We start from the raw sequence: 25,855 nt of genomic DNA on the forward strand, positions 1-25,855 counted from the left end.
AAAATGTTCTCCTTATTATGTGGTGAAAATTTCGTTTCTTAGTTATAACTGTAGCCTTCTCGGTTCTTTCCCGCGCGAAACAGTTTTTGCAATGTTACGCACTTGTAAGACGGAGACAACACATGCGGGTGTAGCGTCCAGCACAATTATTATGGTTATAAATTATAATATAATCTGAAACTGCATTATAAATTATTGTTAAATACTTAAAACATGAATCAAATACTACATTGATAAGTGATATCCAACACGATTATAATCAGTGAAAATTAAAAATAATTATTATTTACATTATTTAAGCTGGACAATGAATTTGCACAATCATCAAAAAACTTCTCGGGGGAGGGGGGAAAATGCCCCTGTTGCTCCCTCAATAGGTACACCACTGTCCTATTTAAAACATTTAAATAAACAATTAAAATTTAAAATCGCTATAAATAGTATTAATTTTTTAATTAGGTAACAAAAGAAACAAAATTAATTTTGTCAAAAACTGCAGGTTTTGCGTAAATTAAAATCTCGTTCTTAAATTTGAATGTTATTTAAAAATTATTTCTTGCGATAGACTGCGATAGCTTAAAGAAATGTATATAGTTTAATTAATGCCACAGCTAGGCAATTGTTTAGGTACGTAGACACTTTTTTTTAAAGTATTAACGGTGTAAGGAAAAATTGTTTTTACATACCTAATTTTAAACAATTTCAAAACTTTGAATTAGGAGAAAAAACTTTAACAGAATGTCCATATTATGTAGAATTTAACTGCAACCGATGAACTGTATCTGTCCCGAAATATAAAATAAATTTTTTTAGTAAAATTCAAGCATTTACTATTTATGTCGGTTGTTCGTTTTCAACAAATTATCGTAATAACTAGGTAATAAGAATCGTTCCATGGGAAATCGGATGAATATAATAAAATACATTCAGACGCTCATATTGCTCATAATAAACACATCATATGATAAACTCTCAACTTTTTTTGTCCACTAACCATAGTATATATTATATAAATTATATTATATGTCTGTGCGACTAACTGCTTATGAGTAACTTTGTGTTAAATTTTCATGATTTTTGACCAAGTTAAAATTGATAATCGACGATTTTCTCATGTGTATAAATAGTTCTAAAAGAGTCAAAATATTTGTGAATTATATAAAATGCCAATATAAACAAATGTTAGGTTAATATTTAAAATTATATAACCCCTCTCCCAAAGTACCAACTTAATGCACTTCCCTGCTCAAAAATATGTTATTGAATTAATTAGATAAATACAGCATTTATACTGCTCTAAAAGGTGATGAGTGATGACAAACACAAAACAAATTAAAAACGACTTTGTAAAATCATTACATTTACATTGATTGTTCCGCTCAGAGTCTAGAAATGAATTTGTACAAATGATCGTCTTTAAATTATAGAAAATAATTGTCTTCTTCATTTATGGTGAAAACTTGATAAAGCTACTTAGCTACTTTCCAAAACTGTCTTAAATGTTGTCTCCAAGAGTTTGTTTTGCTCAGAATCATTTCCCGTATATATACATTACAGGAGGTTTTGCGTAATGAACAATGGTGTATACTTAAAGTTATCCAAGATTAAACTCTTTTACCTAATAAATATTATTTTTATAATCTGTATAATTCTTCTGTATTAATTAATTATGTATATAATACAGGGGGGCAAGGAGGCATGCCCCCCGTAGACTGGTGGATTTTCTATTATATCAATTTTCGGCAGCTGATAAAATGTATTGTTTTGCCGATAGCGTTTCGGCCGTGTCCATTTTTATCGGTCGCCGTCAAAAACTAATCTAATCTAATCAAATATTTAAACTTGTTTGATGCAATAAAATGTCTGGATGCTTGTTGTAATACCTATTTATTTTATTATTGACGATATTTATTGTGTAATGATAATTTGTTAATTGACATATAGGTAAGTTACAATACGCAAACAGGCTGACATTTTATTTAAGATGCCCCCCCCCCTTCGTAGTTTGTTCTAGATCCGCGCCTGATATAATATACAATATGACTTATATAGCTTACAAACTATATTGAATCCTACCTACACATCACATTTGATATTGAAAATAAGAATCGTACTTTTATTATAATTGATATGTGGTTAAGATCATTATTATCATAATATAATTTATAATATTATGATATGTGATTAAAAAAAAAAACTAATTAATTTAATTTAATTGATGTTTACTATAAGACATGTTATCGGATATTATTCTATTATAGTGTTATATTTATTCAGTTTAATCTGTTGTTGAATATGTATATTAATATGTTATTATATTACATAATAATATACATTATCCCCTCTTCACACTATAAGCTTTCTAAAAATACTGATTTTAACCTATATAATATTGCTAGATAATAATTATAATTAATAATTATCATTTCGAAAAAAATACATACCTAATATTACAAGTTGTAAATATGTATACAAGTTGATAATAATAATATTATTATATCATAATAGTTTGCACATTTTCTTGGAAATGCCATTTTACTTTATTTAAATATCATCTACATTCTATATGACTCTTGTAATATTTATACTTGTTATTAAGGATAATGCGTAACATTAACATTCAAAACTATTCAAGTGTTATATATTATATTCTTAAAACCATTGCGATATTTATGACTAATTTTAGTTAATTATTTATTAATTCAAAATTAGTTTGACATTGAAAAATCCGCGTATAAACCCTTTATGCATTATAATATTATCCAATTATTATTGTAATAAATATTTTTTAACAAATGACTTCGGCATATTTATGTACCTACATTAATTTTACATTTTTACAAATCACTAATTATCATAAAATAAATTATATATAACAAATTCTATAATGAAGCGTTTATATATGTGTTGTATACCAAAACAAATTATTTTAATTCCGCATTAAAAGTTTTAAAAATGTCTGACAATAATATCACGAGAAGGAAAAAAGATTATTCATTCCAGCTAGCATGATGTATTTATAAGTAAGCCAATATTTACTACTAATAATTATAATAATTACATTTATTATTCTGTAGAAATATATTTCAATGTTTTACATAGTTAAAATTAAAACATAATATTATACTTAATAATTTATAATACTTATTTTGTTTAATTGTTCACAACTCATCAACTGTCAAAATATTTAATTAATATTCAAATTTTAAGATCATAATGAGTGCATTAATTAGAATGCTTAAATTATAAGTTTTTTATTACTATTGCATAATGTATATAAGATAAAAATAAATAAAACTAAAATTGCTGGTATTAACTATTAAATAATGAAATATTTTTCAATATTTTTCTTTATTTGTTACTCATGTATATGACTGCATTATTAATAATTATGCATCCTCTTTAGTTCTATAATTTATAGTCGTTGGACGATAAATATTATGCCTGATGATTATCTGACATCAAAGCAAAAACATTTCATGTTCGAGAGGGACATTCCATTATATTTTGTATGATTTTCTGTAATAGTATATGTAACATTTATATTGTATTATTGTATGTATGATTTTGCTTGAGTTGGTAATGGTAGATTAGTTTAGGTAACCCGGTAAGTTTAGGTAAATGCTATTTGGGAAAATAAACAATATTTATTATTACATGTGACTTGCAGATATTATTATTGTTTCAAAAAAATGAGGTTATAGACTATCTTTTATTTTCACTAGTGATATCTGCAGTACATATGTATTACAATAATGTACATATTTCTATAGTATTCAAATATATTTTAATACAGCAATAGCATCATGAATGTGTACAGCGTATATGCTTAATAGTAGTTATAATGTAATAGGTATGCTAATTGCTAATATTATGTATAGGTCCATCCCAAAAAATTTATTTACCATTTCAAACCTTTTTATATGTTTCATTGTAGGTTCCGAGGAGAGCGATTTTGTTGTATAGTATATTACATATATTATAGACATTCAAAAATTTATTTTTTTTTCGATTGATATTGATAAAAGTATTGTTTACCGATTAAACACCTCGACAGTTTAATACAAGGTTCCTTGTATTTTTTTTTCTTATTGTACGTTTAAAATATCAAAAATACATATCTATTATAATACATATTATTTTTTGTTATATAAACGTTTGAAGTTCAAATTTTGAAAAATCAGAAGCTTAAATGAGAAATATCAATTTTTCTCTATAAGAGACTACAGTTGTAGCTATTTTGTTGTAATTTAACAAAAGTTTGTACTAATTGTAGGCAGTAGCTTGAAACTTTTGCCATCACTAATAATATCTTCCATATTACACTGTGACAATCTTTAAAATGCTTGGATTGATTTTCAGCTATTTATACCAGGAAATTATACTAACGTAATGACTTATAAGTTCATTACAATAATACATAAAAAGGTAAAAAAGTATAATAATAATTGTTGTGCGTAATATTAACAAATTAAAAGATAGGTACTTAAATACGTCTTACCAATATAAATAGGTATCTGTTATATTCCTCTCTGCATTGTTTTTCGTGTACAATGATTTATCATTGAATTCAAATGTAACGCATCCATTACCGCCTATTACAGGGATCTGAGCTGATACTCCGGCCTACCTAAAAATTAAAATATTTGAAAAAAATTCGATTACTTATCCACACTATTGAATATTTTCTATAAAATTAGCTAAATGCATATTCTTAGTAATAATTGTTTGAAAATGACAATAAAGTTTTATGTATATTGGTATTAGGTACACACGCAGTGTAATAGCTGATAGACAGTATAGATATTGCAGCATTGCACTACAGCAGTGGTTCTTAACCTGTGTTCCGCGGAACCCTAGGGTTCCGCGAAAGCTTAAAATCGCAAGAGAGAGAGACCGCTGGCGGCTGGTACTCTAAAGATAATTTTCTAAGGGGTTCCGCATGAAAAAATATTAATATTTGGTGTTCCGTGGTATCAAAAAGGTTGAGAAACACTGCACTACAGCGTATCAAGTATAGGAAAAAATATGCGATTTATGTTTGATTATATTACTAGTGACTCATGAATTTATTTGTGTATACATTATTTACTCAATTTAGTTATGTGTATAATAGTACTACACATTAACTATTTAGGTATCGGTATGGTGTACCTATATAGTATATAATATAATATATATTCAGATTCATTTTAATTATTTTTTCGTTATTTCTATTTGATTGTGTAAAAACAAGAACAATACGTTCCGTTATATGACCTTTTTTATTAAGTAGGTAAAATTTGATTGTAATTAATGCAAATATTTGTGAGACATTTAATATTACTTGAATACACATACATACTACATAGTACACACATATATTTTATATACCTACTATATTTACGAGACCCAACGCTTCAGGAATTCATAGCTTGTACTCATTCAAGTGTATAGGTAGTACGAATGTTATAATATAATATGTATTATATATTATATTATAAAAGGCGTATCATAGTATGTATTGGCAATTAACGAAGACAGTATTGTTTAAGAATGAGAATAATTTCGTATTATTATTAGAACTATCATTCTATTTTTGTTTCATAGTTATTAATATAATACTTTAATAGTGTAATACATTAATAATTATAGACTTATAAATATTGGAGTTAAAAAATTGTTTATCTTACTGCTTATTCTAAATTACAATATCTAACTGAAAATGTTCTACTTTAACCTTATACATTTTTACACCATATCTAGTGAATAGTATTTATTTTTTTTAAATTGATAAAATTGTGAATTCAACTACCTACCTATTTGTAGATACCTTTTTTTTTTTTCTTATTATCGACGACGCTGCCGGAACTGCTTGCGCATTACGTCAACAGCGCCGCCATCGTTTATTATACACTAAAAATGATAATGAATAATTACAAACATGCATACAATATTAACAAATACCATTTTCCTTTGATGAGCCGTTGTGCCGACTTCTCGGGCCGACCGGAGTCCGCCACCCTTGCCATCCCGTTCCAGATTGCCCCTCTGTCCGCGGTCCTCCTTCCGTCACTTCATAGCTTGTCTGCTAGGCTTCTTCTGCCTGTCTGGCCCTCTCTTCCTCTTCTTTGAGAGTCAGAATCTGTTCAACCATCTTGTAAAATTTGTAGATACCTAAATCATTAAAACGTTAAAACGTATTATATTGTTGCTATAAATAATGTTTGAGAATAAAATTTACATAAATCAAAATTTAGCCGTTACAAAACATAATATATTTTTGACCATAAGGCCTTCTTGTATTAAGAAAATCATAAATAAACTGAATTTCTGATAAAAATTTTAATATTGTATTATGTTTCATCACTTCATAATTGTTTTTTTTTAATGTATACCTCAATACGTAAAACAAAAGCGTATAAATTATGAGAAAATTAACAAAATTATACTGAATTGAGTTTTGACAAATCACCAATGCAATAAAATAACCGCAACTTTAAATAGTAAATATTATAGAAAAAATATTTTTTATTGAAATAAAACACTATTTTCAATGATACATCGGATAATTGAAAAATACTTCTAGAATGAGCACGACACATTTTTCATGTAACCATATAACCATGAATTACCATTTTATTCATACAATTATTAAGAATTATCAAAATTTTAAACGCTCTTTTGTGCAATTTGTATTTTTGAGTTATCGTTGATTTGTTTATGCTATATACGATATATGTATTTTGTATAATCTTATATTAATTTATTATGAAATAACATCGTTTAGATCATATTATAATTTTATGTACAATGATACAAATTGTCAAACCCGGAATGTCGTCAGACATAGATAAATAAAAAAGCGGGTAAGTGACTACCACTCTGCTGTACATTAGAGGGTGGGGTGGACCTCTGATTAGTGTAGGTTAAATTTTAATGGAATGATAGGTATCATTGTATACGAAAAACGATTCTGAACGGAGATGATTTTACAGTCTAGGATATATTATATTTAAATATTGTCATATATATTCTATTTTGAAACAAATATTTTATTTTTCAATTAGGACGCATTTTGCATGAGGCACGGTTAACTAATTTTTCCAAAAATGCATGTAGTTATCATAATTCATAATACCTCAATACCTTATATTATCATAGATATACATATACCGGGTTTGAGGATAAATCGTTATCGTTACGTGATTTTCTTATAATGATGCTTCGAGTTTTCTCTATAGCTACTTGAAGGAAAACTTAGTGTTGTATTTTTAATCCTTAGTTATAAACACAAAAAATTTGATGATTTTTAAACTTCAAAATTGCTTGCAAATTTTCGCATTTTCTATAAACGCTTATAAAAAAAAATTGTGACAAACGATTTTTAATTTTTTTTTAGCTACAATAAGAACAACTCATAAGGAACCTTGTATTAAATTTTGAAGTTTTTTTGGTCATCCAAAATTTTTTTACCGATACTTCAAAAATAAATTCTCATAAAAATTGAAAATTTCAGTGGCCTATAAATAACTCAAAAGAGTAAAAAAAAATTGAAAATTAAATTGTATATAGATAACGCTAACATAAACATTTGGTGAAAATTTCAAGTATTTACAGTGATTAGTTTTTGAATTAAAACCACATAAAAAATCGATTTGCTCAAAAACTGGTTTTGCCTAAAAATTCCCGTTTTTCTGTCACTTTTATTTTGTTTTTTTCGATTTTTTTTTGAAAAGTGTTGGAAAATGTTTACTTTTGACCTCTATAATGCACCAAGGATATTCACTTTTCCATCGGAAACCACCCCCAAAGTTTGAAATTGAAGCATTATTTCGACTAGCATGCTGTTCACAGACACAGACACAAAAAAAACACACATCATTGTAAAATCAATACATTCATTACTCCTTTCAGAATCTAAAACGATCGCACGTAGTTGACTTCATTGCGACCAGTGGGTTTAATATACCTTTACATAGCTGTACTTATACACATTCCATTGTAGATTATGTTACAACTGCGATTTATTATGTAAAATTTTACAAACATTCAAAGTTATAGGCTTGGTGTTCAATGTAGTTATAAATATTAATACATTTACACGTACTAATTATGGCAGAAACTTTTCGGACGAGAAGATAGAGTACATATTACATGATGATATATACGACATTGGTTATTGTTGTTTTTAATTAAGTACCTTCATTACTCATAACTCTAACATATTGTGATCGAATCTATAATATATCCATCATCGTGCTCCATATAATATAGTATATTGTATTTAACTAGGCTGCCCCGGTGAAGGTTGATTATAAATTATAATATATGTCTATATAATATCAATATGATAGATATTGGTTGGCGTAAGAACAGCAATATAATAATTATCGTGTTGTCATGATTAATATTATATGAACGATTGAATGAAACAGACTCCATGTGGGGTGTTGTATACATAATTGTCTTTCGGCCTCCAATTTGAGGAGAAAAAAAAATTAACCAACAATTAGGACGACAGCTTTACTGTCCTACGATGTATACCATGATAAGCACCGCGCGTATCGTCGTCGAAGTCTCTTAGTCAATAATTGTGACCATAAACGCAAAAATAGTTTTATATCGTGGACTGGTTGAAATGTTATTTTTTTTCTCTAAATTGCTTTTTATTTCATGCATACCCACACACTTATCAACAGCCACTTACTATTACGTCATCTTCGCCAATATATTATGCGCTCGTTATATTTTTTTACTAAACGAATTCAATTTAATTTTTTTTAACGCAACGATATGACGTATAAAGTTACAGACGGTGTTTGAATGTCCACGTGGTCATGTGCAAAATATTTTACGGAATAGATTTGTTTTTTAAGTTATTTTTAACATATAATATATACAAATGTAATACACCTTATTATTTTGATCTTATAATTTTTACCGACAAAATATAAATTTTTTTACTACTAATTATGATATGCGATTTTCATTTTCTGGATTCATACTTATACCCAAACATTAATATCTGTATTTATATATTATATTGTGCCGCAAATGAATTGAAAAACAATAGTTATTTTTATTTCATAAAGTAATAATTTAAATCCGTGAAAAAAATAAATATGTGGTTTAAAAAAAAAAATCAAATTAAAATGTACATCGTAGGTACATATTGATTCTTGGTGATTGAACTTGGCACTCATAAATTGATGGTAAACGGTGAGGTCAATTCAGGTGGTAAACAGCTAAATTCTCAGTTATAAAAAAGAGCGTCTTTCATCACGGTGAGTCAGTTAAACAAACAAATTCTTATGACGTTTAGGTATTATAATTACATCCGACAGGTATTGGCATGCACTTTGCGAATGTTAATTATTTAAGCAGTTAGCACTCATTAGTCATTATTTATTTTGAGTTTTTAAAATATTTATTTTAAATAATTTAAAGTCATTACAAAATAACATTTTTGAAAAAAAATATTTTTACTATTTTGTATTATTTTTAAGTTTTTTTCTTCTTAAAATTTCAAGGTTCATTTTTTACTTCATTATAAGAATATTATTATTATTATTATTATTTTTTATTTATTAAACAAAATATACGCCCCAACTTTCGGGTTTATTGGCGTTTCAAAATACATTTTATAGTTTACTTAATTAATATTATTATTCTTATCATGAATGTTTATTATTTATTTATCGTGAATATTGCTCCTGTTGGCTGTTGTCTTTCTTCTACTTAATAGTTATACGGTTATACCAGAAATGTATAGCATAGATTCAAATGCATGCATATAAAATTAATCATTTATACGACATTTCATGCATACATTCTAACATTCATATCGGTCGTATAAATATTTAACAGTTCCTTAAACATTAAATATAGTGTCGTCTTTGTAGTTCTTGATTCATTGTATATAATTTTAATGAACAGTTAAATTTGTAAATTTTTTTTTGCAACCAGACGTTGATTTTTTATTATTAGATGTGTATATATGATAAAATCAATTTCACAGTTACGTAGATTTATTTTGAAATAAGAAAGCATTTAAAAATGACTTATATTTATACATACTGCCGTCGTAAGCAAAAACGCGTTAGTCCCAAAAAATATAAAAATGAGGTAAAAACAAATAAATAATTTTGAAATTCGGCTTGTGTAGATGAATATGCCGTATGCCTGAAATATCACTCCAAAAGTATATTATAAGCAATAATCAAATAATTAAAACGCCGTAAATCATACTATCTAATCTATACAAAACCACGTTTTTCTTAAAATCGTTCAACAGTGACTTGCGTCATTTTTACTTACTAAATTTAAAAACTATAGTTCTGAACGCCCTGATAATGATGAAATAACAATTTTTCATAAAAAAATTATTTACGTAGGTATATTAATAATTAAATGTTTGTAATTTATGTTTAAGATAAAATATGACTACACAAAACCACTGGATGCGATTGGCGAGTCTTGTAAAGACTAACAATAATATAACAAATAAGAATGAAAAAAATCGGCTTAGTGGGTCAAAGCTGTTGGCTGACATGAGAAATGGTGAAAACCTTTCAAAATGGGAACCAGAACTCTGTATAAAAATGTTACAGTTACCTGGCGTTGACAATTATTTGGCAATCAAAAAATTGATAAAAAAAGCTGACAAGTAAGTGACATTACGTTTTTAATATCTATAGGTATTTTAGGTATTTCTATTATGTCGAGCATTAAGCGTAAACCTTTTTTAATTTTTATATATAATCACAACAGATATTTCATTTAGATAAATATACCTATACACAATTATATATTTATAATAGAACTTAAATGAATTGCGAATGTGAAGTGATCAAAATATTTCAATAATATTATTAGATTACACCATATTATTTATTATCGGTATTTATATTATTATCATTTTTTATCAAGACAAGTTTTTATTTTATATTATGAACTGCATATACAGTTATACCTTAATATAGTTGATTATTCGCAGTCATCACGCAGAATCTTAGTTCGATTAAGGTTTTTACATAAGATTAATTACAGGCCCAAAACATTATCTCCATTTTCGTTTATTTTGCTAAATAGTTTCTTGTATAAGTGGTTAAAACAAATTATAGAGTTAAATATCAAATTTAACTTTCGTATAGAAAATTTAACCGAGTCATCTATAGATTTTCCTCAGGCTGTGATAAACGTGTTAATAATTGATAAAAGATTATGACAGACGTTTAGCAATGTTTTATGTCAGAAAAAAAGCTGAAACTATGATAGGTACTAGAGTCTATTGAAAATGACCAATAATGAACTTAAGTAGGTACTTTTTGTATTGATTATGATGATAAATAAAATTTATTTTTGTAGAAAAAATACATTTAGGAGGAAAAAAGCTCTAGAACTACTTCTGTATACGCCACTGTAAATATTATTGGGTATGGTCAGGTCACCACCAATAAACATGGAATCTAAGCAAAATATATATTTTATAACACTTACAATATCGGTCATATTATATCCATAAAAATATTATGTACCTACTGGTGGGGCTGTAGATACTATAATTCACAAAATAACCATAGAATATATATGCATTTATGTCCATAATGAAGTATACAATTGTCAATTATTATGTTCAAATGAGTTAAAACTACTTATTTAGTTTATTTTTACTACTTATACATAATAATACATTAATGAAGTTCTAAAATATATAGTATTTCAGCTAAATATTGCATTATAGTTTAAGAGGACGTGATACTCGCATGTGTTGTCTCCGTCTTACAAATTCGTAACATACCAAATTTAACGTTCAGCAGATCACGTTTAACTCCATTAGTTTAAAAATTAGAGTAAATTGACCTCTTATAAAATGTAAAGGTAAGAATATTATTTGAACGACCTCGTGGGCTTTTTTCTATATTTTAATTTTGAAGCAAGTTATAAGTATTTTAAGATGTACAATTTTAGTACATTTATCATTTTAAAATATTTATAACTCCCTTCAAATCAAAATATAGAAAAAAACCCACGAGGTTATTTAAATAATATTTTACCTTAACATTTTATAAGAGATAATTCATTCTAATTTTTGAATTAACGGAGAAAAACATGATCTGCTAAGAGTAAAATTTGTTATGTTACGCAATTGTGGTTTTAGTTCTGAAAAATAGTAAAAATTTATTAACTATTCAAAACATAATGTAAATTTATTTCGCAATTTTTACATTTTTGTTTGTATAATTTTTAAAACTATATTTTATAATGGTAAATATACGTCAAGGGAAACCAACCATAAGACTTGTTAGTAGGTGTTTGATAATGAGATATATTTTTTTCGGACCTCAATGTAAGCATAGAATCGTGAACAGTCAAATAATAGATTAAACACATCGAACGAGGACACGTTATAGTTAATAATACATCATTAATTTTTTTTTATATATATATGATATTCAATCTCAATAAAGTCATTACTCATTAATACTATGATATTAGAAAGTACTTCCTACTCAGGATTCCTACTTTTAAGTCTATGCTTTTTAAAATAATACGCTTATCTCATTAATATTTTAATTAAGATTAAATTAGACCTTCGTATTGTTTTGGTTTTTAAACCATTACTTTTTAAAACCAGCAAAATATTGTCATAACGAAAGCATACAAACATCTATACAAATCGTCAAATTATGTTGCATATACAAAACCTTTTAAGGCAACACGAATACATTATTGTCCCAATAGACTAAAGAACCATTACATATTGTTTACAATATAGTGTGTCTAAAAAGTCTAATCTATCAAATAAGTAACCAGTAACCACTTGAAGATTTCCAATTTACAAGTGCTGAATAGTCAATAGTGTTTACATGATTATCACAGTTTTGGAATATTGAATATATAAGATTGTAATCATAATATTATTGTAATAAATAAAATAATACAATAATTTACATTTACTATTTTTTATTTAAATTTATTGTTTGTGAATAGTATAATAATTGATAATTAAAAACTATTTCTTACTTTATCTTTACCATAACATTAAGCTGTTAAATTATCATCGTCAAGATTGGTGCTTGGTTGATTTTCATAAATTTTTACATGCCTACCTTTTTTATTTATTTGATGTAAAAAAAATACCAGTTAATTGAAAAATTATCAAACCAGTATCCCAAAAAATAATTATGTGATAATCAATGTAATCAATGTGAAAAATGTTTGACTTTTGAATAGCTTGGGTGACGCGAGTTACAAAGTAATTAGAAATAAAAGAAATCCCAAAAATTGGAAGTACCAACAAATTAAAAGACAAAATATTTAAAATATTGAAAGACTGGTACACTGATTGAAACCGGTATCAACCTTAATGCTAAAATTAAAAACATAACATTAAACAATTTAGTAAAAAAAAAATATGTAGAAAATACGTTTTATACAGTTATTACTTATTATACTTCTATAATATGTTAATGTGAAACGGTGGTACTTTCAGCAATAACGTCGGTGCGAAAATTTCCATGAACAAAGTCATTTATTTATAAATTATTGTTTTTAATGTTTTAAAATATTAAAATAGTTTAGATAAGAAAACTCTTTGCCACGATTAAATATGACCGATATTATGCATTGAATTGGACAATTGGAAAAGATAGCAATTGTCGTATGATTGCGTGATCGTGTTTGCTGTTAGGTATATTAGAATTATATAGTTGTGTTTACCTTTTTAATTTAAGATTCAAACTATTATCAAGAAAACAAGCTATTAAAAGAGAAGTATATTATTTGATACACTAGGTAGTGGTACCTTCTTAATTTATGGCTAAATAGTTCTACGAGTTGGACTTTCGATATCATATAACGTACACATGACCCACACGTTTTATTTAATTTTCTTCATTTGTTCATTACTTTAGGAAAAGTAGTATATTGAAATTTATGAGAATGTCTAGTTATGCTTGCGGAGTTTAGAGGATGTGAAAACAAAAGAATTGGTTTTAAGAATAAATATTTACAATGGTAAGTTTAGATATTTTAGATATTTATTTTAACATTTATTTCATGGCTTGTATGTATTCGCTTTAAGGTACCTATATAAAAACCAAATTTCATCTTTACAAAATAAGTTTTGAATCAATGACACATCATTTTTTAAGATAACAGTAGTTTTAAAAATGTATAACATAAAAGTGTATCTCATCAATGTATTCGATGACTTAAATAATTAAATTACTAAAATAATTTTTAGTTTTTATTGGTATGATCATTTCAATACTGTAATATACATAATTGCAGAAGACATGGCAATAGGTACATACGGTATTTTTATTTTTAAACACTAAATTAGTGAAATTAAATAACAAAATGAAAAACTTTAAAATCGATACTTTTTGTATTGTTATTTATATCATCATTCATCACCTTTATTGGAGACCTAGACCTAAAATTGGGATCACTCTGTGTTATGTATTTGTAGATATTATAATATGTTTAATATAATGATTATTATAACGCGTTTATAATTGATTTATTACCATATTTCTTTTATAGTTTATAATTTCCATTAAACTATTGTAAATATTGTGAGTTTTATTTATTTTATATTTTCATAAATTCATTTAAAATAATTCTATTTCTATTTCTAATATTATACCATATTATTGTAAGATTAGCTTGATTTAATATCAAGCAAGTGTAAATAATAAGTACAGGTATGATTATACGCCTCGAAAATTTGGTTTTGGACTGGCCACTTTACCGTTCTAAATTTAACTAAATTATTTAACTAACTTAATTTAATCCCATCCATGGCAGTAACCTACTGTACAGCAGAGCGACATCCACGACTTACCCGCTTTTGTATATTTGAATGTTATTATGTTAATAATAATATTATTTCTGATAGAAGTTTAACGTTTATTGAATTTATTTACTATTTTTTTTTTTATTGATCCATAACAAAAGTTAATTGAATTGACTTGTCTTTTTAAGAATACTTAAATTTTACTTATATTAAGCTTGAAAACATTTTTATTTTACATTATCTTATACAGAGATAATCCCAGTTGGAAAGTTATGACACCAAACATGTATTAAGTTTTAAATATTTAAAATGTAGCTTGACGTACAATATAATATATTATATATATATATATATATATATATATATATATATAGACATATAGTATTATAACAATTTCCTATTATTTGTATTTATTTATTTATATTAGTAATTACACTAATTTGGTTGATTGCATATATGTAATAAATGGTGATTGATTGGCTTACATTTACTATAAGTCTTGTCGGAATTATGAGTAATATTGTATAATATACACACCGTTTTAGGCGATGAGTCATAAAAATTACTTAATCCTAAGTTTAATTCTGTAAACATGACGATGGTCCTAGTAGTGAGAGCACTAAGAGCTGAAGATTACTGCCACATCGTCGTGAAAATACGCATATTCGCTCATCAGAGTAAATATTTATTGCGGATAGATGTGTTTCGTTTAAAATACATAATCACTCTAGTTAATATATAGTTACTCAATATTTCATGGATGGTAACCAGACCTTAAAACTGGTAAAAATGTATAAACCAGTTAAACAAATATATATTTATTTATAATAGCATATTATTATAAAAATGTATACATTTAATGCTATGTTCCGTAGGTAGTTTGTAAGATTATTCGAGTAAACAAAGTAAATACCAAAAGCAATAACATCGATTTATCAAAATCGCTGAAGGATTTAAAAATCTATATATACAAATAATTTATCACAACTTATCTACTGCTGAAGAACGAGAAATAATAATTTAATGGTTAGAATTTAAACTTTAATCTCTTACATTTTTAAGTTTGCCTGTAGTCCTGTACTATAGGACATAAGGCTATATATAACTATATATTGTTATCCTTACGGTTTTTTGAATAAATGTGCCAAGTTACCGACTTAAGTTTAATTTAATAGGTACAATTATTATTGTGGAAGCACTTACTTCACAAAAGTCATCTAAAGGAAAACATAACATTTAAATATAATGAACATAATTTTGAAACTTTGAATTTGAGCACAGTAGGGTACATCAGTGTTTATAAATCTACGTATAATAAAATTATTAATAGCTTATTGAAAACGATTTATGTAATGAAAAATTAGAATATTAGAATAATAATAAATAATTTATCGATCTTGATTTTATAACAGCCTATAAATTATAAGGTATGTTTTTAGCCGCGTTTGTTTAAAATGTATAAACTAATAAATAATGAAGTTTTAAGGTTGTATAGTAATATTATCGTTTTATAGTTGTACACATAGTTGTAAAAATATTAATCTAAAACAATTATTAGTGTTAACTGTAAAAGGTTATAAAATATCCATTAAGATATTTTACATTTTTCCATGACGCAAGTTGGCTCGCTCGACGTAGGACAAATGTAATAGGACTTCGTTTATAACCGTGTCGAATATGTAGTTCTCAACAGTCAACACATACATATTATTGTTAAATGAGTTATTGCGTATATACGATATACCCGCGTCAGTCGTATAATTTTAAAAATAAGTTAATTTAAATTTGCGTATAAGAACGCAACTTAGCGTATTGGCGTATTGTTTAACAGATAAATTCCCACAGGTTACAACTACAATAACAGCCGACCAAATGTTGACATTTAGAACGGATCGATATTCGATGCGTATATTTTGAGTACCTATAGGTATTTCGTGTAATTGAAGATTATAATTAAAATATTTTTTTTATTTAAAGAATACTTTATGTATCGTTTTATTTATCATAAAAAATGTTTTAATAATATTTTTATATATTAATATTATAAAAACACGTTTTTTTCCGACGACTGCGATCGAGATGAATCCTCCGTGTACCTATATAGGTACCATTCAATACCGGATGTTTCAACGGTATGCGCGTGCGCCTAATATGTGTCGGTGTATCGTGTATACCGTAATATTGAACACGATTCACGTTTCGGGGGTTGGAGAACTATCATTGCGTTAATTTCCGGTCGTCCGTTGAAACTCACACACACATCATATTATTATGAATAAAATATATTGTATATAATACATATTATATATTATTGTGTACACTTGCATTTTAGCCGCAAATAATATATCAACTGCATCGGTAATAATAATCATATCGCCATCGTACAGGTTGAAACGCGTTCGCCGCCCATTGTATTAGGTACGCCCGTCCAAAATCGGTAGCACAACCTACATGCAAGCAATATTAAGAGGACGTGTGAGGATGTGTTGTCTCTGTCTTTCAAGTGTATAACATAGCCAATTCACGATCAGCAGATCACGTTTAGCTCCGTTACTTTAAAAATTAAAGTGAATATTGACTTCTCATAAAATGTAAAAGTATAAGAGCATTATCTGTGTGATTTTTTCAATAGTCCAATGTTTTGCGTAATATAGCGTAAATTAAAAATTATCTTAACACACATGAAAACGGAACTATCGTAAAAACCCAACATACGAACTCAGATAATGTTCTTACCTTTAAATTGTATAAGAGGTCAAATCACTTTAATTATTAACAGAGAACCGTGATCTACTGAACGTAAATTTGTTATATTACATACTTGTAAGACGGAGTCTCGGAGACAGTACAATATTTGGGTATTCTTAAATAGTAAATACTCATTATTATGACATAATATTGTCAATACGTATATTAAATAGGTATAGAGTATTATATTATTCTACACACAAGGTAAATCTTTTAAAGACAAACAAAACATTTCTCAGTGTTATTTTTTTTTTTAAATACATTTTGTTACACAATTTGAGTTAATTACAAAAAAAAAAAAAAAACATTTTTAAAGTGGCCTAATATATTTTGTGAGTTACCGCCGTGCCACTACATTTGGCTCGTATGAACTTTAAAAGTTTAAAAAATTACTTGTTACTTATTAGTTATTGCTTCTGTACTTCAAAATTAGATTTTATTTATTAAAACTCTCAGAAAATATTTTGCTTTGGAATATCAAATTAAAAACGTGAATCATCATTCTGAAAAGTTAAAATATTCTACTTGTTTTTTAAGTAATGACTTCCAATTATATACAAGCAAAAGATTTGAATACCAAAAATGCCTATCTGTAAATAAGTAAAAAACTTTAAAAGAATCACCTTGTTTATAATAAATAAAAATACATCATACTTATTTAGACTTATTTAGTATGAATGTCATTAATTCAGTGTAATACTAATTGGTATCATACAATGCACATTCAAACGTATCTATGTTTTACTATCTGCACGCCTGCAAGGCTGCAACATAGTCTACCTACATATAGGGTGCATTTTTCAAAAACAAATCACTTTACACAAAAACATCTCTAACACAGTTTTAATCTTTTGGTATGCAGCCAAAACTATTTTTTGATATTGTGCTATATTCGGGCTACTGTTGTGTTGTATATCGCTTAATTAACTAATTATACATATAATCACTAATCAGACATAAGTATATAATTATACTGAACGTAATAATTAATTATAAATTCTTATATGGACCTACATTATAAATTATATACTTATGACTCGCAGATAAAATGTGTGAATTTGTATATCGTTCGCGGCGTACAGGCAAACTATAATAATTAATGATTATGTTGTTGTTTGGTAAGAACCTAGGTACTTAGATTAATAAGATTTTATCACCACCATGATCTGAATAAGTTGTGCACTTATGTGTTTACATCGGGCCACATGCACTTGAAGTTCGCAATGTGTTTACATAATTTAATTAATTTGTTATTCTGTAATAACTACCAAAACGTTTTTGTACACAACGCGTAGTGACAACCCCCTATAGCCCACAATTTAAATTACACGTAAAAAAAACAACCTTTCGATGTACCTATAGACGTCGTCGAGAATTACCTTTAATCTTTATAATATACCCATGTTATATATTACATTCCCTATTCTACATCAGCCCCACGACAATGTTCGCTAATATCCACGTGGGTGGGTGGCCAATTATCGAGATCGTGCCGATCGATATGAATAATATTGTATAATAATAATACATATTATAGAAACAAGCGTTATCGGAATGCAACAATGACAGTAAAATAAAATAAATAGCGAGTGATTGTTTTAAGCATAATAATATAATATTATATAGGTAATATTATTATTATACATTGTTAATACAGAAATCATTGCGTGGCCATCACCATCGTATATTCGTGAAAGAAGCACTAACTGTATAACTGTATAGTACCTATATAGCCCTCTGTTGGTTGTACAATTGTCTAGTATAATCTTATATTCTTATATATACACAGTGCAGAGTCACCGTGTATTTAGTATTATATTTGCCAACCTAAGTACTTATTGTATTTACTTTTGTTTTAATATTTAAATAATATACCTATTATTATTAATGTGTTGTGATAATAATATGATGATGGACGTAAAATCTTAAGACCCCCTACATTGCATTCGCCTACATGATATATTTTTCATACCATATATACCAGTAGCGTATCTGAAACTCGATCAAGAGGGGGAAGAGTGAATAATTTTAACGCCTCCCTATATTAATCTACTAGGTACTTAGATTTTTGTTTTACAATCATATTATTTTATGAATTTTTATTTTATTTAATGCTAATTTAATTATTACCTATAGAAGCTGCAGTACATGAAATATTATTTATATTATAGGTAATCAAAAAGTCGAGGTGTAACTCTATTTTAATGTAGATTATCGGTTTGGTTTAGTTAACTATAGTAAATTAAAATTATTAGTAAAAGTAAATCAATTTTTCAATTTTGTTGTATGTATTTTTGAAAACAAGTTTTTTCATTGCCTATATATCAATTTAATTTGATAATTTATTAGCACATAAATTAATAGTATATAGATATCTACAGAACATATTCGTAATATTTTTGGAGATGATAAATAAAAATGGTAAAATATTTTCTGATACAGAGTCCATATTAATATATTATAATTTATTACATTTTTACTTATATTATAAATTCTATTCAAAATAAAGAATACATTAGTCGATACTCGACAAACAAAAACCTTTCGCGCATGTATCTCACACTCCACCACCAGCATAATCCACCCGACAGTGGTATATACAAACTGATGTATTCATATTCTAAATAGATTGAACAAAGTTTAATTTCACCCCTTTATACTTTATAGGCATGTCAATAGAATTTTATTAAAATGTTGAACAATGTTTATTTTTATCTTTATTTCTATCTACATTACACCCGCATGTGTTGTCTACGATTACTAACGCACATGGTAAATTTAACGTTCAGAAAAATCTATTTCACTTAATTATATTTAACATTACAATGAATTAATCTATTATCAAATTTATAAATGAGAATATTATTTAAGGTTCCTCTTGAATTTTTTTTTCTTGATATTAAATTTTAAAGCAAATTATGTGAATTTCAAAATATATGAAATTTAATTTAATTTACCGAATCATGCGTTTGTAAAATCATTATAATATTGCATGTATTATAGGTACTGTATGTGCATATGCATGTACTGTATGTCATAAAATATATTGCCAATATGTATGTTACCATCGTGGGTACATTTCACCAATAGGATACTCTACTTATGTGATAAGTTTTTCAAAATTGACAAAATGTAATAAGCATTATTAATGTACTTATATACATGTATCATTATTATTGTCCACCAAAACGTAAATTTATATTTTATATTATAATATTATTATACATAATGATACATTTAACTATGTTTAATACATAATATTTATTTGAGCGTGGACCATAAATTATCTGTGCAGGGGACTCTGTGATTTTACTCAACTTATCTAAATTCTAAATTTATGTTTATTGATTAAAATATTTAAAAAATCGTCAATTACTAGGTATGATAACATTGATAACTGTACTTTTTTTTTAATGTGTATTATTATAAATGCTTTAGAATTTTAGAGTTAAGACTATGCAAGGTAATAATTATTTTATTTTGTAAAACTTCTAAAATTAACTTACAAAATTAGTGTAGTTAGTAAAATGTGTCAGTCCGTATATAAAAATGCACGTACAAGCACTAATTTCATTCGAATTGCGTTCATTGTTATTTTTTTGTTATTCACTTGGTTCCATTGTTTCAATTCAATTGATAATTACGTCGAATGCACTTTAAGTGTGTAAACTCCACAATTTATTACGGGTAGGCGCAGCAGTAATATAAGTAACCACTCTTTTTTTTTAGTCTGTGTATTATTTTATATATTATAATAATAATATGCACTTGCCAAATGTGCAGCGTGGATATATTATATTAACTAAGTTATTGTAATTGCGCTGTTTTGTTTGACTGTTTTTTTTTTCAAATTCAATAAGTATAGGTAGGCACCTTAAACCTTTTGTCAAAACCATTGCCTGTTATTGTCTAACCTACTCACAACCGCGAAACCTTATAATGTGGTCGGGTGCTTAAGCTTTTCCCTCTACTTATAAATACACAAATTTCTTGCACCATTCCTCAGCGATCAACGATATTTGTTTGCTCTTTTCAAAATTTGACGCACGAGTATACCTACCGAATATATTAGTCAAGAGCCTCGTCAGTCGTTATGCCGACCCTCATTTTTGCAAATCGTTATGATATCATTGTTAGTACTCATTACTCAATATTTACGTATGACTGTGTGAAGCGTATTTATTGTGACATATATAAATATGCAAATACTAAATGGTAAATAACCATTGTCAATCGCGTTAACGAGGTGTACCTTATTTGCGTCTTGAGTTTCGCGATTTTTCGTTTTCATCAATATCATCGAATTGTCCATTCGCGGATTTTAAGAAATTGATGTTCGTTCACAACAACCGATATAATAGTGTATTATTACGTTAGGTATATTATACTACACGAATACCTCCTGAAGTAATAGGTACTAGCTATATACGTACTGTACCAACCGATGGTTTTACACCCACGTCGTCGTGTAGACTACACAATTATTATATTATCATCCGATACCCGTACTCGAGACTTTATGAACCTGCATGTATGAGTTTGCGTTGTACAGGTGTTTTTTTAATATTAATACATTAACTACAAATAGTTGCAAGTCACTGTGAATATTTATGTATTATAATAAATCGCGTTACGTCAATATATACACCGCCGTGTAAGACAAATAGTATAGCCATTAGAATACGTACATATAGAAACGGATACTCGTTTATGAATCACGAAATCCTGTCAAATCTCACATATTATAATATTATTTATTATAATAAAACGTGTACAGTTAATACACACTACCTACATAACTATTGCGTATAAGTGTCTAAAATACTGAACATTGAATATACAGACGCAACTACAAAAAAAACCCCATATGCAAATGCATCCAAAGACAATACTATATTATAAATATATACAACGATTATTTTGTGACCCCGTCTAGCTCCAATATTTTATTATAATTCGTTCAGACTTAAACACTGTCATTAGCCCGCTCATTTATTTTAGTTATAATTACACTTCTTGCCAAAGGCACTATCTTTTCTTGAAACAAATATAAAATCAACTATTATCATATTAAAATCACTATTTTATATTATGACCTATATTTTGTCTTAATTACTGTCTTTATATATGTTCTATCGAACTATACCACTAACCATAATATAATATTTACTATATTATGTTTTATTATGATCTACAAATCGATATTAATTGTCGAAATAAGTAATCACTTGTCAGTTAATTTTGTCATAAGAAAATTTAAAAAATACTATGTATTAGCTGAAATTCAAATATTATTTCACCACATTATATTAAAAATCCGTGTTTGCAGTGCACACATTGAAATGGGGAGTCAATATTGTTTTGAGCGTGTTCTAACAACAACTGTTTAATAAAATAATAATATAATATAATCTATTCACAAACTACTAACTAGTAATATATAATATAAATTTATAACTATAATAATATACTATATACTTAGGTACATAGGTAAGGTTAACCTAACCTAGGAAAAAAAACGAATTTTGGCAATGTTTAAACTATATATATATACGTAGCTATATAGGTAATTTAATTGCAGTGGCCAGTGACATATTTTGCGTTGATTTAACTAGGGAATGTGAAAAAGTTGCAGATCACAGAAAACTTGACTGTAGTCTGTGGCCTCTCTCCCTCGCCATTCAACAATATAGTAATAACAATTTAACATAAAATAATCGTATTGAGAATAATATAATCTTAATAAATATAAATGCATTTATTACGTCATAATTATTTTTAATTTTAATTTTAAATGTTGACATTTTATAAATTTCAATCGATAACACAATATTTATGAAAATTATTGTTATACAGTTATTAGACATTCCTGAAGTGTATACGACCCCTTGTGACTGCCTTAGTTTATGACTCTAATCTTACCATGTATAGCTGGTTTGAAATACATTTATGTTTTCCGGTTTCAAAATAATCGACATAACTCGTATATGTAGAAAATAACATTATATCCTTTAAAAATGTGTGACATTCTCCGAGTATTTAAGCATAACATTTTTCAAAACAATCGTATTTTCTAGATTGTTATTAAAATTTAAAATTTAAATTACTCAATATATGATACGTAATAATATAATGATCTCGGGGAATAGGCTATAATATTTCAAAATTAAATCGAAAATAGCTTATTCGGCCGTAGACATACCAACGTACAAAGTGAAGTGTTTGAATTGTAAACTTAGGCGCCAAAAAATCCACTTGTACGGCCCGCTTAAAAATAGGCTTTTAAAACATATCTTTATTAATGGGCTTTTTATCTTCAATTATAGGTTTTGGCGCCTCTGAAATAGAAACATACAGTCAATTACGTCCGTGTATGACAGGCGGCACATAATAATAATATCATACTAAAAGTTTCGCGTCTCGTCATAAAAAAAATAAATAACCATACGTATATTATAAACGCGCTACTCGTTTCAAATTTCGAATACGCATAATAGCTTCTATGCCCATTATACAAACTATTTATTGCAATAAAATATTATATTGTAATTATAATTAATAAACACGACTAGCCGATTTTTGTTTTGAAGCATATTAAATATGTAATAGGTACGCGTACGTCGTACAGAGTTAAATGTTTAAAGTCTGAAATATTTCTTATAACCGTGAACTATATATTGTATATTTTTTATCGACTAATTGTCTAATTTGTCTTTAATAATAGTTTGGGAATAAAAGTAAATAATACCCAGCTAATATATATATTATAAGATTATGCATATTTTTGGTATCTATGTTTGATTTTGTAGATTAGATTCTGCAAGTGATAGTAGACTACACTATTATTTGCCTAGTATAGTGTCTATAGATTGTAACAAATTAATATATTATATTATCCTAGTTGTTAGTTAAGCATATATTTTGAGTAGGTTAAATTATACTTTTTGATGTAAATGAAAAAATGAATAATATAATAGTAATAAATAAAACAATACTATAGGTTTTGAAAATGTTATATATTTTCTTGGTTTTTGTTAAATCTCTATATTTTATATAGATTATAAATAAAAATATATACGCGTATGACAATATTCAAATGCGCTAAAATCGATTAGAACCTAGAGGAACCAACCAATAATATGTATAATATCAAATACGAGTTTTTTCAGTCATCTTATGTCTGATTATAATCTAATATTATGTTATTTTACGACACTATAATATATGTTTATAATGTTCAATTCTCAATGTGTGCATAAAGGTACAGCGTTGTTACAATACACACATATCATTATAATATCCTTTCGGTGGCGTTGAGGACGAACCCCTTTCTCGTAGTATAGGTACGTATAATGAATAATGAATAATGATATTATCATTATTGTTGTTGTTATTGTACTATTATGACTATATTATATTATTATATTCTGTTGTTCCGCAGTTCGTTTTTAAAACGCGTTAAAACGTAAAAATCTAATTTATTTCACTTCCGTTTTCGAACAAATACTATATACGCGTGCTCGTAATGTTCAAACACGTATAATATACAATCGGAGTGCATTTTAAATGCTGTCCCGTTTCATGCGTTAGCATAATAGTATATAGTATGTACACATGATGTAGTATATTAGGTTCCATGAGCTGTTGCCACAGCTGCAGCCTGTCGCTACCATAGTATAGTGTTTTCATCGATTAAAAAATTGAAAAAAAAAAACACAAATGGTTACGGCATTAAAATAAAATGGGATTTAGAAGGTAGGATAAGAGTTACATACATCCTTTGAATTAAAACAATCCAAGTGACTAATTGTGACAACACACACTTAGTGTTTACAATACACAAATGATATTTGTAAAATATTTTATACCATTTTATATACACTGCTATAGGGTTGTTGCTGTGTGATAATAATACGCCTTACGTGCGTGGTGGGTGCTGATAATTTACAAGACAGATGAAAAACACCAGATATATTATAATAATAATTGTATACCATATTTTAGATATCGAATGAAACGACGACGTAGGTCGTGGTACACGATCGTCGTTACTGTACATGCGCAATATTGTCTCGAAAAATAAATCATGGTTGGGGGCTGAATTTAATAATTTACTGACTTGAAAAATGTTTTTTTCGTTCTGCTCGATAAAATTTAGTTGATGAGTGTATTATTGTGATATATTGTTATTAATTATACAACCTTAATAATGGTTTCACGCTTCCATATTACATCGTACAATTGCAGCATGTGTGTCTACATAACCAGGTTTTTGTCTTGTATCCAAATCCCTGCATGGGTGGTGACTGAAAACAAAATATG

The 25,855-nt window shown here is 27.1% G+C and overlaps 1 protein-coding gene across 3 annotated transcripts in view; it reads left to right on the top strand.

Moving 5' to 3' along the window:
• Positions 1–25,855, top strand: part of LOC107162912 (inverted formin-2-like) — a 57,871-nt gene that overhangs the window by 2,624 nt on the left and 29,392 nt on the right. For 2 of the 3 annotated variants that reach the window (XM_015510068.2, XM_015510071.2), the window contains exon 2: positions 10,415–10,648. In XM_015510068.2, the coding sequence (XP_015365554.2) occupies positions 10,422–10,648 (227 nt within the window). In that variant the 5' untranslated portion in view covers positions 10,415–10,421. Of the gene's footprint in view, positions 1–9,074; positions 9,267–10,414; positions 10,649–25,855 lie in introns of those variants that run through there. The other variant, XM_015510069.2, reaches the window with a different exon arrangement.

Source organism: Diuraphis noxia, unplaced genomic scaffold (genome assembly GCF_037042655.1).
Source record: "Diuraphis noxia isolate RWA-SAM2 unplaced genomic scaffold, SU_Dnox_SAM2 contig0002, whole genome shotgun sequence".
Lineage (NCBI taxonomy): Eukaryota > Metazoa > Arthropoda > Insecta > Hemiptera > Aphididae > Diuraphis > Diuraphis noxia.